General features: G+C 35.6%; 1 protein-coding gene across 1 annotated transcript in view; it reads left to right on the top strand.

Moving 5' to 3' along the window:
* LOC106871076 (uncharacterized) overlaps positions 1 to 20306 on the top strand; it is a 93507-nt gene that overhangs the window by 5551 nt on the left and 67650 nt on the right. The window contains exons 2-3 of the mRNA XM_089355307.1: positions 13225 to 13266; positions 18350 to 18423. Of these exons, the coding sequence (XP_089211433.1) occupies positions 13225 to 13266; positions 18350 to 18423 (116 nt within the window). The remainder of the gene's footprint in view (positions 1 to 13224; positions 13267 to 18349; positions 18424 to 20306) is intronic.

Genomic DNA, 20306 nt, shown 5'->3' on the forward strand with positions numbered 1-20306 from the left:
TTGTGTATAATGCTTGAATAATTCTATCTATTCAATACCCTTAAAAATAACTATAAACGTTTATATTATAAGCACAAGACTTGGAATTTATGGGGAGGCTGCTTGTCGATTACCGGAAGAATTTGAACTCAAAGTGTAAAGTCTGATGAAATATTGCTATAGGAAAGTGGGTTATACATCATTAGATGTACACCTGACTTTCCTATATAATATTATGAATATAACGGAACGCTGAACTCCAGACTATCAACTTAAACAACATTTATTCAGGTGGTAAATATATACATCTTTAGCTCTTGTCCGTTGTTACAGCTTCTGTGTGTGTGAGCATAGTTGTTGGGACGTTGGTATGTAGATGTAAGCAAGCTGTCGAGCGTAAGTTCGAAAGATGGAGGGAGACAGCTAAACACGTCCATGCTCAATCGCTGGCCAGCAAGAAAGAGACTGTCTCCAGAGTTGGAATGTTGGAGACACTGCTTGACACGTCCATGCTCATGGCCGGCCGACCGAGAAAGAGACAGAATGAAGCGGGAAAGCTTGCTTGGTGAATTCCACGCATGCGTGAGACTACGCATGCGCACGGCGTTACTACACTGCTATGCATTTTGTCCGGCGTGCTAACGGTTCTGCCAGATTGTTGCTTTTCCACCACCCTTAATAATAACCATAATAATAATTGTTTCTACTTTAAACACAAAGCCTGTAATTTTGAGAGGAGGGAGTCAGTAGAAACCATTGTCCTCAGTACTTATTCTATCGATGCTAAAATGATGAAAGGTAAAGTTGAGCTTGGCAGGATTTGTACTAGGAGCATTAAGAGAGATGTTATCCTGAGATCTAGCGACACTATGTCTCTTCAAATCTTTCTTAGTTCTCTTGTGGAGTACACAATGACATTTTTCTGCACGTCGACTGGCCTCTTAGGTAGCGGTTTGAGCGTTGTTGAAAGTGCACATATTACCAGAGGAACAATTTTCACGCTTGTGTTCCACAATCTCTTCATCACTATATATGGCTATGTCTTAATATTTCACAATTTTCTCGGTTTGTGTTATACATTCTGCTATCATATGAGTTTGTTATTTCTGTCCTCCAAGACATTTGATTTCCTTGCTTCAATAATATGATCAGTTTCTTAGGAGAAATGCCAAAAAATCTTGTAATTATCATTCACCATTGCAGCTTCTGGCTTTTGAGTATATCACTTTTCTGTCATTTAACATCCACAAACTTAACTAACGTCGCAATGCACAGTTTAACCAGCAGACATGCTTGCGTTTATACTTTTTTCTTTAGTTAGCGTACTGCACTCGCTCAGATGGCCAATACTTTCGCCACCTTCTTACCTTTTTCCACCTACTCTGGAGTCTTGAATAATCTTCCCCTCCCCACCCGCTTATTAATTTTTCAGATTTTTTCGAACCCCCCCCCCCCCCCGCTTACTGATTTTTAAGATTCTGCCCCTGCTTTTATTCCAACTGTCCCCCCCCCCTCATTAAATTTTGCTAATCTATCTCCCGCGAAATCTTATTGTAAGCTACTCATATTGATACAACCACTAGCGTAGTTAGGGGTGGGAAGTAGGGGCGGCACTTTGGGATCTGCTATAGGCAATACATGTTTTTTGTGGGGTCCAGGAGCCGGCAAACAGAAGGGCCGCCCCGGGTAGCACACACTCTAGCTACGCTAGTGGCTGCAATAGCTGGAGAATCTAATAATTATTTTATTTTACGTTAAAAACATTCTATATATATAACAAAAAAAAGAACATTACAAGTAATGCCAAATATTACAAAATAAATAATTAATTCTGGTTTTAGAAAAAAATCAAGGCTGACATCCCAAAAAATTTTAATTATGTTTTCTCATTTAGGCACAAGACCAACAATCTGTGGGGAGGGACAAGTGGATTAAAGCGGCCGAAGTACATTCTGGTACTTTATTTTATCGACCCTGTAGGGATGAAAGGTAAAGCTAACCTCAGCGGGATTGAACTCCGAGCGTAATGGGCCATAACTCTACGCTGCAAGGCACGTTGCCCGATGCTTAGGCACAAGGCCAGCAATTTTAAGGGAGGAAGTCGATTAAACTGACTCCCGTTACTAGTACAAAACAACAAACTCTGGGGAATTCATTATTATTTTGATTGACACAAATTGTGAATCAGCATGGAAAAAAAAGCAGAAGACAGGAATGGGAAGAAAACTTGAAGTGTTCTATTTGTTTTCATAACGCATGGAAGAAAAATATATATCCACAGTATATGTAGCCAACGTTCATGTGGTTGAGACTTCAACATTTTAGGGCATTGATAACCTTCAACCTTAAGAAGATCAATCGTTTCGAGACACAGCACACCTGCTTCATGACACATAGAAAACAAGGGAATTGTTGTCAGAAAATATGCTTTACAACCAGCCAGAGTTTATAAAATCTTGAGGCTGGACAACTGCTCCAGTCTGTAATATACGCGTGAGTTTACTCTTACTCCACACTGTAGTCAACATATCTTCATTTTCAATTTCTCTACGATTTCGCTAACAATCACCAACATAAATCTCACACAAAGTAAGAACTTCAATGGCGAACTGTTTATCCTTACAGGACAGAATAAGGATTTAACATCAACACGACTCTAGTAATTTCGCTTTGAACTTTTTTTCATAACATCATGTGCGGGGCGTCGAAATTATTCTATAGAAGAAAAGCAAGTACTTGCTATCGTGGTGAACAAATGCAAAGAGGAATACGATTCTGAATTAGAGTGAATGAAAGGGAAAACTCATTGGGATGCTAAAAGGAAACGCCATGTCCCAGACACCCCAAAACAGAGATATCTCGCCAAAGCAGTTCGTTTGTTTAACTCGAATTTGGCCGATGTCAAAACCTCTGACCGATTCTTTGATTTTGCTGTTAAAGTAACCAAACGCTGCTATGAAAAATGTCTGAAAGGTGAACTTGACAGCGCTGAAAAAAATCCAAAGAGACGAGTCGCTGGAGGAGGTCGTAAAACAAAAGCAGCAGGCGTGAGAGACGTCTTCTTTGAATGGTTTGTGAATGTTAGAACATCGCTGCATGTGAGATTACCACAAGCTCTTTTCCTATTGAATGCTGAGAAATTTTATGAGGAGTGGATTTGCGAACACCCAGATTACCCAACTAAGGAAAAGCTTTGTTTTTCAAAAAGCTGAATGAAAGGTTGGCAAAGAGTATGGGGTATCACTGAAATTTCCATACAAACAAATTTCAATCTCCAAAGAGCATTTTAAAAAATCCCATAATTAGCAAATGTCTTATTTTTATTATCCAAATTTGAACGTTTGAAATACACGTATGTGCTAATTTCACTTAACTCTTGTTAAATTTATTTTGCCTCGTTATGTCGTTATATGTGTTTTAAGATGCTTTTTACCTAATTTTCGTACATACACTATACAATTTCTGATTCCCACCCACCTCCGTTTATTCCAACACCCCTCCCCTATTATTTGGGATCCGAGAATAAATAACTGGGTGTTAAAAAAAAATCAAGGAAGACAACCTAGAAGATTTTAAAATTTTATACAATTACCGACCTCCCCTCCCTCCATTTATTCTAACCCACCTGCTTATATGAATTTAAGTAAATGTCCGACCTACTTGCTTATTCCAACCCCCACTATTATTTATGACCCAAGAGTATTCATAATTGCTATCTGACTAGTTTTATCAATCTTTATCTTCATCAGATTCATTCTAATGTCTTGTTCCAGAGCAGATGTAATCAGTAATTCAGTTTTTTATTTCAGGTTTCCATCTCTAAGCCACAACCATCGTTTTTTCATTTCTATCATCCTTAATTTGTTGTATATAAACTGGCCATGCTATTCTTTTTTCTTTCTATTTGTTCTGTTCTTTATATTCTTGAAATCTTTCACTGTCTCAATGACTTTGATATTTCTAGCCGCAGATAATAGTCTTTCCTCTCTATGAACAACATAGTTTTTCAGACAGAGACGAGTTGTTCCTTAATTTTGTTTTATTTGACTATTTTGCGATGATTTATATTCAAAATATTTGCCCTGTGTCACATAAAGTCACACATTTAACCAGATAGATGGAATATGTTTCATTCACAGACGTATAATAAGTAAACTTTCTCACTTTCCTCTTTCTGTCGAACACGGCCTTACTCAGAATAGGGCAGTGTAAATGCATGTGGTCTGAGTTCGTCTTGGAAGCAGGGCCACTTACATTACAAGATATAAATGTAGTGGCTATAAGCAAGACCAGAATCCCTGATCTACAAGCCTTTGTGCCCATTTTCACTAGATACGAGATCCACTTATCTGCAAGTCTACTGAAATTGGAAAGGTGAGTTGCTATGTTGATTTAGAAATGTTTGGATCTTGTGATTCAAACTATCTTCTTGGATCCAGAAGGTAAGTTGATGTAACCAGCAGCAAAGGCCATATCTTCAGACTAGTAAATTGCTTACGACCCATCAGGGGTCAGACAGAGTATTTCCTGAGAACTTTCCATGCCTTAATGCTACTGAAAGACTGGAATGGTATCTTTCTGAATGAGGTTAGCTCATAGAAGAGGAACGTGCAATGCTTCACAAACCTGCTCAGACGTTTCCAACTGACTGACAGGTACCACTAAATTTCCAGAATGTGCCAATGTGGACATGGACAAACCACATTAATGATGAGGAAAACTATCAACAACAAATGGTGGTTTAGCCCTGGAAATAGCAATTAAAGTAGAATCAATAAGGTTCAATAAGAAAATTGCAATACTGAAAACTATATTAGAGACAGACCTAGTTAGAAACCCAGAAGAGACACTTCAGAAAGGCATTGCAACCAATGTACTTGCAACGAGATTGGCCCTTGGGCAATTCTTCAACATGAAGAACAAAGAATATGTTATCAGAGTTAAGGCGCACACAAGGGTAGTGGGATGAAGGCCACCCAATAGGCCTTGATTGAAGCAGATGAAACATGGCAATAAAGTCACAGTTCGATCTTTGATGGATCATGATGGTTGCATGTTACTTGAGCCGAAGCAGATGTATGTGGCTTTCCAGTGTTTGGGATGAGTGGCAGGTCAGCTCGCAGAATAGACTTCAGCGCCTACCTCGATAGCCTGCTGTGACTCTCAACGAGAGAGGTGAAGTGTTGCAAAAAGTCCATAACAAACAGGAAAATACGTGAAGCGATGGGTGGTTGCACCTGGAACAAATCACCTGGTTTGGATGGTCTGCCCAACAAGTTTTACTTTTACATACCAAACTTGTTTGGGGACCTCTTAGCAGATATCTACCACAACAATGACATAAAGGTAAGTATGGTTTTCCTAGACCCAGTTAGTTGTTCTTCATCATGAGCAGTAATGAGGGTGACTGCTAACTTTGGACTAATGGCTGTCAACGCTCTGACAGATACCTGATGACCGAATTTCTTAAATGCCTAAATACCTTCAGAGGAGCATCTTGCTCATTAGTAATAGTTGGTATTTAGAATGAGATCTTGGATGCACACAAGTTATGTGAAAGTAGCTGACAGGAGAGTGAGAAGCAAAAATATCACATAACTTCTCAGACAATTACAACTGTCTGACAGGTTTCACCATGATTTCCTTAATGCCGCGATGTGGACTTGAGCAAATTGCAGTGAGTCATACAGGTCATATTTAGAGAAGGCTTTCAACATGTTAGCTGATGGACTTAGTATAAGTTGTCCCACAGTTTCAGGTACTTAGCTACTCAGACCTCAAACTTATGACCTTTACAGTCAATTTAGAAAAGACAAATAGATAAGAACCCTGTTACTAGAAAATTAACGCGTTCTTCTTGGCACAGAATGATTTCAGAGATTGGTTTAGAGTAATGAAGTGAGAGTTGATGGCAACCATCATCAACAGTTGATTGGTTTCACTAAAAGAAAAATCAGTGAAACACTTGTTAGTTTTAGCAAAAATATACATATAGAGAACAATAGAGTAGAAGAGAATCTAATTAGTCACTTAGAAGAGGTTGAATCTATAGTGAAGATCAACGTGCTACCTTTCAGCAGGGAGTTGGTTGGGAGATGTGTCAAATATTTCTCTGCTTGATGTCTGTGGCTGAAGCAGTTGTATGGTGAACTTATTTGAAGTCCGGCATCTCTCTAGCCAAGCTCTCATCAACTTCTTCAAGAACCATTTGAAGAGGAAGGTGAGGATAAAGAAAGGGGTGCTGCCTTCTAATGTATTTATCAAAAGGTGAATGAGAATGGCAAGACTGGTGAGTCTGACTGCAACTATCCCGAGTATGCTTTTTTAAGTAGGACTGAAAAACCTGAGAGAGGACACTTTCGTTGCCTCATGGATGGCAGAATAATCTGAACCTTTTGTGAGAAGTTTCCTCCGAATTATCCGAAGTGGATTGCCTCACTATTGGTAAAGCTCTTTCTTGTTGATTTTTCAATATTTTGTTATAACTTAGTCATATCCTTATTGTTGTTGGATTCCTTTTGATCAATGTAAACTCCATCTATTGAGTGTTGTATTTCATCCTTTCATATAGTCCTCAATGTTTTGACTCCTATGTTGTTATTTGACAGAATCAGTAGAGCATTGGGAAAAAAATGCTTTACTATATTTATTCTGCTTCTTTACGTTCTGAGTTCAAATCTCGTCAAAATCTATTTTGCATTCCTTTTTTCCAGAGCCAATAAAATAAAGTACTGGAGTGAATGGTATTGACTAACACTCACCCCTCAAAAATTATTAATTTTTAGCCTAAATATATATATGATGTTACATCCTATATTATTCCGAGTCTCTGAGTCTGCCATCAGCTATTACTGCCTTCCATATAAAACATTTTGCAAGTTGTAAATAAACTTTGAAAAACAAAGCAACACACTTTGTCTCCAAGTGCATTGAGTACACTTTTTTAATGCAGACACCTAAACCATTGAACTAAGAATATTTATACTACTGTATGCTTTTAACTGTTGAGATTGTGCAACTTCAGAATCACAATGAATAATTAATTACCTTGATCTTAACAGCCAAATAATAACAGTATAATTTAGACACAAACTATAAAAACTTAACCCACCCATCCGTTGATGCTTGCCTTATATTCACCACCATATTGATTCTGTATTAGGTATTATTCCCTTTGCACCCATTCATTTCCTGACTTCCTTTTTACATCATTATTTTAGTATTCATTTCCATTGAAGGTAGCAAGTTGACAGGATCATGCTTCACAGCACTTCTTTCAGCTCCCCATGTTCAAAAACCAAACACCACTGCTGTCAACTTTACCTTTTGTCCTTTCAACGTCGATAAAATAAGTACTAGTTAAGCACTGATGTCAATGTATCCTCCCGTAAAATTTCTAGTCTTGTGCCAAAATCTGAAACCGTTGTTAATTTCCACCATTTACTCCTATTCTTTTACACAGAATAGAAAAAAAAAACATAGTCATAACCATGAGAAAGGCCCAACAGAAATATCTATACTAAAAGATCAAGCATTTCATTAAAAGAATCAAATGGTGAGCATGACAAAGATGACATCACTCGTGGACAACATATTTGAATGAAACAAAAATATTTAATTAGAAACTATAGAAACTACTTCCAGTCTAACTATAAAAGAGTCAAAGAACTAAATGACTTTCAGAGGATATATGTCCACCCTGATACAGCTTAGAGCCTTTATGATATAGACAACTCTACAGTCTTCTGTAATGTCATCATAAGTGTTTGTCACAAGATAAACACAAGTGCCCTTAACTATATCTGAATGGAACGGAAGTTCTGCTGCCCCAAGAAGCTTATTTCACATTCAAGTTCCATAATATCAATTTACGTATTACCCCCAGTATCAAACTAACTGAGGTGGCCATATTAACAAATACTTACAAGACAGTATTATTTCACAAGTCAAGGATGCGTGTCACATGATATTATCTACTGGTTTCATGACCTCTAGTACAAACAAGCTTCTGGAGTTTGACAATTCATCATCCAAGTCTACTCTGCTGTAGCCCAACTTTTGCTGGAAATAGTTCACTTCTATATAACATTTTAAATACATAGTATTTGGTGTTGCTCTGTTGCTAATTAGTATGTTATTATGCTTGACATTATATATATATACTTAATGTCTAGTACTACTATGTAGATAATTAGTACACCATTTTCGTTTTTTATCATGAAGAATGATGTCCTATATATGGTGCACAGTCCATTTTCAAAGATGGTTGGAGGTTCATAGAGCTTTATATATTTAGTTAGTTGAAATTTGGTAACCAGGTATAAGTAGTGTTGGAAATATAGAAGTTAACATTAACCACTGATTACTCATTACTCCCTGACATTCAGAAGTTATCCCCCACCTCTCTCTCTTTGTGTGTGTGTGTCTCTCTCTCTCTCTCTATCTATCTATCTATCTATATATATATATATATATATATATATATATAAAGTCAGTAAATAGTGGGGTTGTGTTAACCGCACGTGGAAAAATAATAGGAAAATGAAAAATAATAATAAGGCAGAATGCTAAAATGAAAGCATATTTTAATATAGATTTCTAACCGGCTTTCATTGTATGGCAAATTTTCAAGAAGAGGAAGATTGAAAATGTTTTTTACAAAAAAGTAAAAAAGGAAAAAAATAATATATAAAAAAAATAATATATAAAAAGATATATATACCAATACATTATATTGTCTTTGAGCCTTTAAAGTTCAATGGTAATCCATGTAGATAATAGTTGGAAAAATAAGGATGCATGAAAATTGAGAGTTATATTAAGTTTAAAAAAGGAACTAAAGGTTTATGTGTTAAGCAGGAAGTGTGGTGTCAAAACAGGAAGTCCACACTTCCTGTGACACCACACCTCTTGCTTAACATAAACCTTTAGTTCCTTTTTTAAACTTAACACAACTCTCAATTTTCATGCAACCTTATTTTTCCAACTATTATCTACATAGATTACCATTGAACTTTAAAAGCTCAAAGACAATATAATGTATTGGTATATATTATTTTTTTTCATTTTTTACTTATTTGTAAAAAACATTTTCATTCTCCCTCTTCTTGAAAATATGCTTTCATTTTAGCATTCTGCCTTATTATTTTTCATTTTGTTATATATATATATATATATATATATATATATATATATATATATATATATACGTATGTATGTATATATATGTGGTACTTTTTTAATAGATTTTTCATATTACCTTCTATAGAATTTAGTTGTCATGTTCCAGCACAAAATCATATGTTATAGCTGACACTGCAAATGTGTGGATGGTGCAGATAGTGTTCCTGGTAGTGTGATGAATTTTTAATATTTGAGTCTGTCAAGTTATTCATTTCTTGTTCTTGTTTGGACATTTTTCATGCACAGTTTTACTTTCATCTCTGCCCCAAAATTTGTATTGAAATTTCAAATCATCTGTTTCTCTGCTTCATTTTATTATTAGTTTCTTGCACTTCTTCAGCCCAAAGGACATCTTAATGTCTTTGCTAAACTATTTATACAACTGCAACACACAGTTTTAGGCCATCCATGAGAATGAAAGGGTGTCTGAGCCTGATCCTCCCTTTCCATATAGTATCATAAGTTGATTTTTATTTTTAATTAGTGAACTTTAATTTAACAAGCATAAACTCAAATGAAGAAGAAAAGTGCAATGCAAATACTATTCTCTTGAAATATCCTACTAGATATTTCTGAGAGGCTCAGCTTACAACTACAGTTTTGTTAATGAGGGTAAGAACTGTCTGCCATGCCTTGTTATTTTAATGACATTCACCATATTATCCTCACCATTGATGTACTTAAACATTTTGATAATACAATCATGCAAGACTGAATCCTAAGCTTTCCTTGTAGCTGATTTAGGGGCATGACAGGTTCTTTTTCATGCCTTGACATCATCCAGTACTATCTTGAGAACAAGAACCTGGTTAATTGCTCCAAACAACTATTGCATACATCCCTTATGCTTTACAGGAATAACATTTTTTAATATATGCACAGTTATTCTATTGAATAGTATTTTAGAGATTACCAGCTGACAAATGTTGATGCAATTGTTACATGAATCATCTGCTGGTCTTTTCTTGGGGATCATTCTTGTAATACTTGTAAGGAGCTATTGAAGCACTTAGTCTGGGCTCTTTAAGAAGGTGTTGAAGATGGCTGTGCAGTACATCAAATGACTACCTTTATAAATTTCAGATATTATCAATATCAGAACATTTCCAGTTTTTTATGTTAACCTCATATCAAGTATTGCAGTACTGGAAGAGATGAGTTTTTTTATGTTTTATTGTTTTGTTTTATTTTTTTTCCAGTTTCTGTTGTTGCTATGAACTCTTCTTGCTAGATATTGTTTTCATTATATTTAAGTTTATTTTAAAAAATGAGTTTCCATAGTGTGTCATTGTTTTCTTACAATATTTCAAGGAACTGCATAAATATAAGGATTAGCTGTGTATGAATGATTAATTCAACAAAATATATTAACTAATAAGTATTGTATTGATGTCCCTGATAGGTGTAAGGTAGTATTGTTAAATATTATTTGAAATGTACTTTGTATTCTATCATTGTCCTCAAAACATTAGCTTATATAGATAGGTAGGTAGGTAGGTAGACAGGCAGGCATAACGAAGGTGGCTATAATCAATATAAAACCAAAAAGGAAAAATTCAGTTGTCACTAATTGTGACTGACAGTGCAGAGTAGCACCTACATTGTTAGGAATAAGAGCTAAAAAGTCACCCCACAGTGAGTGAGATCATCATACTAGTCTAGTTTCACTTTGAATTAAAAGCTCATCAGTGATGACTACTTCATCGCTGAATAGTTTGGCTAAATCCCAACTGTCAGTATATAGTATTTACAATATGAATCGGACTTAGTCCTCAGTAAGGTTTTCAGAGTGTAAGTTCAAATCATTTGACCATTACAAAGTATTTTCTATATTAAGCATCTCTGTATCTCATCTGTTGACTCTATAAAGTTTATAACCATTCAATGTAGAAGACTGGAGAGAGCTACTGTAGCTGTTCGAAATATTCAAGTTTTATATATTTCAGAAACTTATGAGATTTAAATTTCCAATGGCTGAGGATTAGCATCATACTTTAGAACTTAAAGTGCCAAGGAATTTGAATCAAACTGTTTTGATCCATACATGATCTCAAGGGTGGATGGATGTCCTCTAACTTCTTTTACCATCCAATCACTAGTGGACCCTACACCCCTATGCTCTTTTGATAGCTGTGGCTGTTATGGGAAGCATTATGTCCAAGCTTGAATTCATACAAAACAAAGTAAATGCATTTTTTTTCTTTTTTTTCATGTTTGAAATTAAGGATTTCTATGCTTCAAAATTATATTCTGAGAGAAAGCAATGAAAATTTATGAAGAGGACACATCAATTATTAAGCATATAAAATTTCATCTAAAACTCTACAACAATAACATCTTAAATCGAATTTGAAAAAATGTTTTCAAAAAATCAAACACTATTTTCCAAACAACCTAATATATGACGTAGAGAGCAAGTATTGGTTTCAAATTTTAGCACAAGGCAAGCAATTTCTGAGAAGGTTCGGTAGGTTGATTACATCAACTCTAGTACTCGACTGGCATTTAATTCATTGGTCCCCTAAGGGATGAAAGGCAAAATCAATCTCGGTAGAATTTGAACTCAGAACATAAAGATGGACAAAACACCACTAACAATTTCGCTCTGCAAGTATTGAACAACAAAGTTCTCTGAATTAGTAGCAAAGGAGGAATAAATCTCACAGTTGCTGTATCTTATATTATGTATTAAAGATCTCTGAAACATAAGAGTAATCATCATCATAATTTAATGTCCATTTTCCATTCTGACATGGGTTGGGTAGTTTGACAGGAACTGGCAAGCCAGAAGATTATATCTGGCTCCACTGTCTGTTTTGGAATGTTTATATGGCTGGATTCCCTTCCTAACACCAACCACCTTACATATTAGTATTAAAGTGCTGGTACTGCATAGGGTGCCTTTACATCTTGAACTTTTCTACATCACTGCACTGAAATGAAATCATTTCAATTTACTATATTTTTCATCTATGAAGATAGATATTTTGTCTGGTTGAAGGAACCATGTATTTGTTCTTTATATTTAACTAGCTGGCCCCATGCCATCAAAAATGACGGCTAATTGTAGTATTTTATATATAAATAAGGTACAAAACCAAGTTTTTAGTTTAATAATTCTTTTATTACCAAATTTCTTGTGAAAAATCTATCTGCAGCTAACATCCCTTGACTGCTTGTTTCCTTTAAAAGAATTTTAAAGTTTTCCTTCCTTCTTGTACGATTTAAGGCTACATAAAGTTGGCCATGACTAAATACGGGAGCTGGCAAGTAAATACAAACTTTTTTGAAGTGACATTTCCTTTCAATTGCACTCTCCATTACTATAACCAACCTAAACTCATATGGCCTAAAGCCACAAAAAGCTGTCCTTGCCTTATAGTTGATGTTGTAAAAACTCCCTATTAAAAATTTATTACATAAATTTCTTAATATAAATAAATTAGGCACATGTATGAACTGTTAAATGTGTATTTATAATATACTTCTCAACTGCAGTCATTTTATATTCTTGATACACTCAGGTAATAATTATTTTCTCTAATGAGTTTGTATATGTTTGTGTAGATATGTGTAATTGTAATAATTATTTGTAACACAACAGATGGTAATATGGATGGTAATTAAATTAATACACTTCTCAATGTCATCTAGTGGTTTTCTTTTGGGATGTGACATTGATCATCGTTTGTAACTGAAAGAATGCTGATTCACACATACAAACGTCCACATACTTCCCTTGTACATGCACACACATAAACTCATAGAGTTGAAACGCTGTTTGGTTTTTCTTTTCAGCATTGAATGTTCACCATCCCACTTCCATTACAAACACACACATACACAAACATTCACATACTTCCCTTTTACATACGCACACATATACTTACACTGTTTGATTTTTTTCTTTCTTTCACCGTAGAATTCCCATCATCCCACTACCAAGTTTGCCATCACCCTTTCCTTTCTCATTCATATGTTGTGACAGAGAAAAACACAAAAGTATTATTATTGTAGATTAAATTTCATTAAACTTTATTATTTTTCAATTCACTTCAACAGATTTCGTAACAATAGCATGTATTCTTGGAACAGGAATTCTTGGTAAGTAAAAACATTTTTAAACGTTTTTGAACTTCTTCAAATTCTGAAAATTTTCTCTTTTTTTCCATTTACTATTGTTATTGTTGTTGCTGCTGCTGTTGTTGTTATTGTTAATAAGGTCATTAATTATATTTTCATAACAATTTGATGTGACAATTAATACACCCTTCCTTTGTATTTTATTATCCATATATTTTTTAATTTGTCACCACTACCACCTTATAAAATATTAAACATGCACCTACCATTGGAAGTTTTGTTCATTCAAACATGTCAGCATTATCAGCCAATGTTATTTGTCAATGATTGCTTAATTACTTAATTAGGCAGGAAACTCAGAATTAATGTATTTTCTATGAGTGTATCACTTTATGTACACACACACACACACACACACACACACACACATACACACATACAATAAGAGAGAGAAAGAGAGAAGAAATAAGTATTTTTGCATATTTTCTGTGATGTGGAATTGTAATTCTACCATATGCTTTTCATGAAAACAAATGTAATTTTTCTACGCATACCTTATGGAGTCTTTCTTATAAAGAATGTAACCATAGATTCTAATCTAGACAGAACCTGTTGCACTCCCCTGGTATCTATATATTCTCCTAAAGAAATGCAAAGGGGCTCTAGCTAGACCACTTCAGGTTCTCTTTCAGAGTTTCCTCACAACAGAGAGACTTCCCGAAAAGTTAAAGGAAGGCATTATATGCCCCATCCATAAAGGAGGTAGCAGAGCAGATGCTAAGAATTATAGATCTGTCTCTCTAACTTCCTATGTCAGCAAGGTCATGGAGTGCATTGTCAGAAAGATACTGTGTTCCTTGACACCATGGCTTTCACTCAGGCAGAAGCTGCCTTACACAGCTTTTGCAATACTATGACTGGGTATTGAAACAATTAATGAATCACTCAAATGTAGATGTGATATATCTTGGCTTTGCAAAGGCCTTTGATAAGATTAATCATGGGATGATATTTCACAAATTACGGAGACTCAGCATAAGTGGGAAAATTGGAGAGTGGTTGCATGACTTCGTAAAAGACAGAAGCCAAGCTTTAGCAACCAATGGAGCCCTCTCCACAGAGATATTAATAGAAAGTGGAGTTCCTCAAGGAACTGTATTGGGGTCACTACTGTTCATGGTGGCTCTTTCAGACATGCCATCAGTTACACAGATAGCCATACTTACTAACTATGCCAACGACACAAAAGTAGTACAAACGGTCAAGGAACATTCTGATGCTAATCTTCTACAGAAAGACCTAGATGCCATATATAAATGGGTTGAGGACAACAACATGCAATTTAATGCAGGCAAATTCCAAGCCCTCTGCTACCAGCTAGTTGGTGCTCAAAAGTTACAACCATGATACTTTGGACCAAAAGGAGCAGAAATCCAAGAATCACATACGGTGCATGATCTTGGGATTGATATGAGCAACAATGCCTCGTTTCACATGCATATCACCAAGATGGTGGCAGTGTACAGGCGAATGGCCAGATGGATTCTGAAAACCTTCAGATCAAGGGACCAGGAAACTATGCTGTCCTATGGAGGACATTTGTCCTCAGCCATCTGGACTACTGCTCTCAACTATGGTCGCCCTACACTGTAGAATTGATAGCAGAACTTGAGGCGGTTCAGAGATACTACACGAGGAAGATTGCATCAATGGAATAGCTGAGCTATTGGGAGAGACTGAAAGAGTTTGGAGCAAAGATGTGAGAGGTATGCAGTGATATATGTATGGAAGATACTGGAGGAGCCGGCACCAAACTTTAGAATTGAAAGTTATACCAAACCTTGAGATGGACGCCACTGCACTGTTCCAAAAATCTCAGCTGTCTCATCTAGGGTGAGGACCATGTACTGCAATAGCTTAGGATTCAAGGACCCACAGCTATATAACTCTTTGCCAAAATATCTGAGGGACCTCCATGGAGTGGGAGTAGATGTTTTCAAGAAACAACTTGACCTCTTAGTTTCTAAGATCCCAGATGAACCAATATCAAGGCAGAAAACTCAAAAGATGGCAGTGATATCGAACTTTCTCCTTCACCAGAAGCCAAACCCATAGAATTGGCCAATTAAAAGGTGATTACAATGGCAGTGCCCCAGCATGGCCACAGCCTCAAGGCTGAAACATATAAAAGAATATATATGTATGTATATATGTAAGGAAATAATTAAAGGTGTGTCAATAAGAATATCTATCCACAAATGAAAAAATATTTAACGAGTTTGCACCCCTTTATACAGCACTAAAGGAATGCAGTTTTAACAGTAAAATAAACTAATTTAAAAACAAATTAGGCAAGCAGTTTCCGAATATTATGAATTCTAACATTGACACACATCCTATAAACAACCCCACCGAATATAGAAACCAACAACACTTTAGAAAACATAGATTTTTCAAGTATAGCAATAACGATACAGGGCAGAATATGAATTATTCTGGGAGGAAACGGGAAATTGTATGGTTTACACCCCTCTTCTCCCTCCAAGTAAGAAACCTCCCTAAGTTATTTTTTAGCATTATCGATAGGAACTTCCCACCTTGTCATAAATACCATTCTATATTTGATAGATCTTGTCTTAAATTATCCTTTTCTACCACACTCAATCTTGGATCTATCATTGCAGCCAATGACAGACTTAAACTTAGAAATAACAAAACCAATAGAGATAACCTAGCTGACCCCAACACAAAGAACAATAATAAGGACTAAACCCGGAAACAAAATAAAAATATGTAATTGTCGTAATGGGGAATTTTGTCCCCTTAAAGGCTTCTGTTTAAGGATAAATACCATATATAAAGTCAAAGTCTCAACCCTAAATGAACCTGGAGAATTTTGTTAATATGGATTGAAGGAATATATACATCAACCTTTGAATTTGTCTTCTCTCCTCCTTAATTTTATATATATATATATATATATATATATATATATATATATATAAAATTGTTTCTACAGCTGGATGCCCTTCCTAATGCAAACTCCTCTACAGAGCATGCCAAGCACCTTTTCCATAGTACCAGCATTGTTGAGGCCACCAAGTAACTCACAATATGAAGATAAGACCCCTCAACTGAATGGGATTGTAGTAAAGAGGGAGGAGGTTTTATGCTGGGAGTTAGGCTAAATTATGATAAAGGGACAGATACAGGTGTTATGCTATAGAGTGGGTACATGGCTAGCCTGCATTATATAAGGATGGGTGATAGTAGTTAAAAAGAAAACAATGATGGTGGTGATGAGATGTCAGAGCATACTCTCAAGATGCAAGAGTGTGAATACAAGAGAGAATAGAGATTAAGAATCAGGAAAAGTAGAACTTTTGTATCTCTTTCTGTTCAGCATCATTAAGTGTAAATGTACCATTATCCATCTGCATATGCATATCTCCCACAACATCTCAGTTCTTTCTTATACATTTTCATGCAATCTGGAATACCTCACACTTCTGATTCTCATATCTGTACAATATTGGTAAACCTCTTCTTTTCTGCTTCTCTCTTTGGTATATATATATCTGTCACCTTGCTTCTCTTCTAGTTACATGGTATAATTTTCTACTTCTCCCATTTTTTCAATCCTTCCAAGTCTGTCTCTTTACTTTTGATACCTGTCTACTTCACTGTTCCACAACCACAACATTTTGGGTCTGGCTGGAAAATTGCCCCAACCACAGATTTGGTCCATCACTTTCAATAGAAAATTCCAATCCTAGCTCCTCCTTCTTCCTGTCAAGTGCTTCATCTAGCACTTCTCTAAATTTCTGAGTATTCACTGGTTCCTTAACCCTTTAGCATTTAAGCCAGCCATATCCAGCCAAAATATTCTACCTGTTTTATGGTCAAACTAGTCACATCCAGCTTCTCATACCTACCCTACAGTGTCAGTCCAAAAATAAACAATCTTATCATTCAAATCTCAAGGCTGCAAGATAATGCAGGATAAATTCAAAAACAATGTGAATAAATAAGCATTACATTTGGCAGAATAATCTGAATGCTAAAGAGTTAAACTTTCATATCTTCCTTTTCCAGAGTGGTTTGCATCTCTGAGTTTGAAGTTACTAACCATTAACCTATATTGAGTTGTATTTTCTCCACCTGGAAAGGACTTAGCATTCATGAGCACATGTCTGCCCCATTTTCTGGAGAGAGTGTAGTCAGTCTTTCTTGTGTGCCCAACAGATTGATTGGTGATCAGGAGACTCACTGATTTCTTGAAGTTAGAGTTGCAGATCAGGTCATTTGCATCACAAAACCTCCTCATTTATAGGATCAAAGCCATAGCCTCAATATACACCTTGGAATCTTCTGTGTTGCAGTCCAACATATGTGTTAAAAATCACCAGGCATGAAAATAAGCTCACTGTCATTTGTAGGTACTGGTATGGCTGTGTAGTAAAGAAGTTCATTTCAGAGCTGCATGGTTTGGAGTTCAGTCCCAATGCATGGATTCTGCTGCTGGTGTCCTCTCCTATAGCTGCAAGTTGACCAATACCTTTTAAGTGAAATTTGGTTGATGCTAACTGTAAGAAGTCTATTGTGTGTGTGTGTGTGCATGCTTATTCTTCTTGTCTTGATATGAGCATGTAGGTTGTAATCAAAGAATTAGTCTTTGTACAAACAGTGTCATTTGATTGCAATCTCTATGAAAGTATGTTTGGATATTTCATTATTTGATAGATTATGGGGGGAAAAATCCCTACTTTGCTTGAAAAGAGACAAAGATTGGCAACAAGCAGAACATCTGTCCATAGAAATTCTACCTCAACGAAATCTCATCTGACCCATGCAAGCATAGAAAAGTAGACATTAAAGCGATGATGGTTACAATGAAATACATGTGAGAAAGAGAGAGAATGTGTGTGTGCATGCATGCACATATATGTATGTTCGTGTGCATGTGTGTGCTCGTGTGTGTCAGTAAATATTGATTTAGAAATTACTGCAATTAAAATCTTTATTCTTGATGTAAATATCCTGATTCTGTATCATTAATCTTTTAAATTGCTAATTACTTATTGGTATATTATCTTTGAATTAGGATTGCCTGTGACTTTGTACAAATCAGGATTTTACCCTTTCTTGATATCGTTTCTGGTGACATTTGTCTTTCAAGTAAGATATTTATTTTATTTATCCTTTTTTATTTAAGACATTAATGATGGTCAGACTGGCAGCTATTTTCATTTTAAAAGTTTTAATTGATTCTATTGATCTCTGAACTTTGTTTGGTAATTATTTCATTAATCTATTTTGCAAAAAGGAAGACAACTGATAATGAAATTCCACAGGCATGGCTGTGTGGTAAGAAGTTTGCTTTGCAACTGCATGGTTTCAGGTTCAATCCCACTGCATGGCACCATTGGCAAGTGTCTTCTACTAAAGCCCTGGGCCAACAAATGTGTTGGTAGATGGAAATTGTGTGGAAGCTTATCGTATGTGTGTGTGTGTGTACGCGCATGCACACACACACACACACACACACACACACACACACACACACATATATATATACACACACATGTATGTATATGTATACATTTATGTGTGTCTTTGTATTTGTCCCTGAACACTGTCTTGACAATTGGTACTGGTTTGTTTACTTCCTCATAACTTAGCAGTTCAGCAAGTGTGATCAATATAATAATTACCAGACTTAAAAGTAAATGCTGGAATCAATTTGTTTGAAGGTAGTCCCCCAGCATGTCTGCAGTCCAATGACTGAAACAAGTAAAAGATAATGAATAAATGTATTTCCACTGAGGTTCTGACATCTCTGACAGATACTCTAAGATGCACCTAAAAGACTACTGTTCAGTTTCCTACTACCAAACTTCACTCAAGAAATTTTGGTTGACTTGAGGCTTTGGTACAAGACACTTAACAACAGACATCACCAATTGATGTTTCAAAATTTTTACATTGGATATGGCCATCATCATCTGATGTCCATGCATCTACTTTGCCAAATGTACCTAAGCACAAGTGGACCTTATCAACGACAGAAATTAAGTCATATATTGGGTCATCCCATAAATAATGCAGTTTTTATACTTCTTTTATTTTCAAAATTAAGATAAACAAAGTTCTTTTTTAATCTAAAATGTACTCTCCTTCATTTTCTACAATGCTCTTCCATCTATCTGGTAGACTTGCAAGGCTCCTTCTTCCAAAATTGACTTGTCCATGGCGAAAAATAATCCTCTTGTTCTGACCTCGTCTACAGAATTCATATTTTTTCCATCCAAATGATTTTGAAGGCTGTGAAATAAATGATAATCAGATGGGGCAATGTCCAGCGAATATGGTGGATGGAGCATTGTTTCCCATTCATGACTACTATTCCCTTCAAACTTTGCTTTTGTGACCTGGACATCAATGTTTTGAAACTGACCTATTTTCCATTACATTTCAAACATATTCAGTGCTAAGTTGCTGAAGCAGAAATATCATTAGAACAAATATTCTGTTCAATACCACAGGTTTGCTTTTTAGTTACTTCACCTTAACCACTTGAGCATGTCCCTTTGTGATGATGAGCAGGACTAGTGGAGGAACATCATAGCTATGTGTTGAGAGGGATTACTTGAGGTTTAAATAAGTGTAACTAAAGTAGTTTGAAGGAAATATTAACCATTTTTCATACTTTCCTCACATTAGCAAATAGGAAATAACAGTTGCTACCCAAGGACAAAAATCATGTTACACAGTGTAATGAAATTGAAAATTTTATTTGAAGTGTAAATATGTATAAAAATTATTCTTAAGAAAAAGAGATATTTTGGGTCTTCCTTGTTTGGCACACACATTCATGGAACCCTTTCCAGTTGTTTAAGGATTAATCAAGATGTCAAGGAGTAGGGTTGGGTCTGGAACCATATGTTTACAAAGCAAACTTCTTAAACTTATATAAACTTATATTTGATTGAATTTTTATCTATGAATTTTATTAATCTATAATTTTTCTCAGTATTCACATGCATTTCATTTTTAATAAA

This window comes from Octopus bimaculoides, chromosome 1, assembly GCF_046866305.1.
Source record: "Octopus bimaculoides isolate indiv1 chromosome 1, ASM4686630v1, whole genome shotgun sequence".
NCBI lineage: Eukaryota > Metazoa > Mollusca > Cephalopoda > Octopoda > Octopodidae > Octopus > Octopus bimaculoides.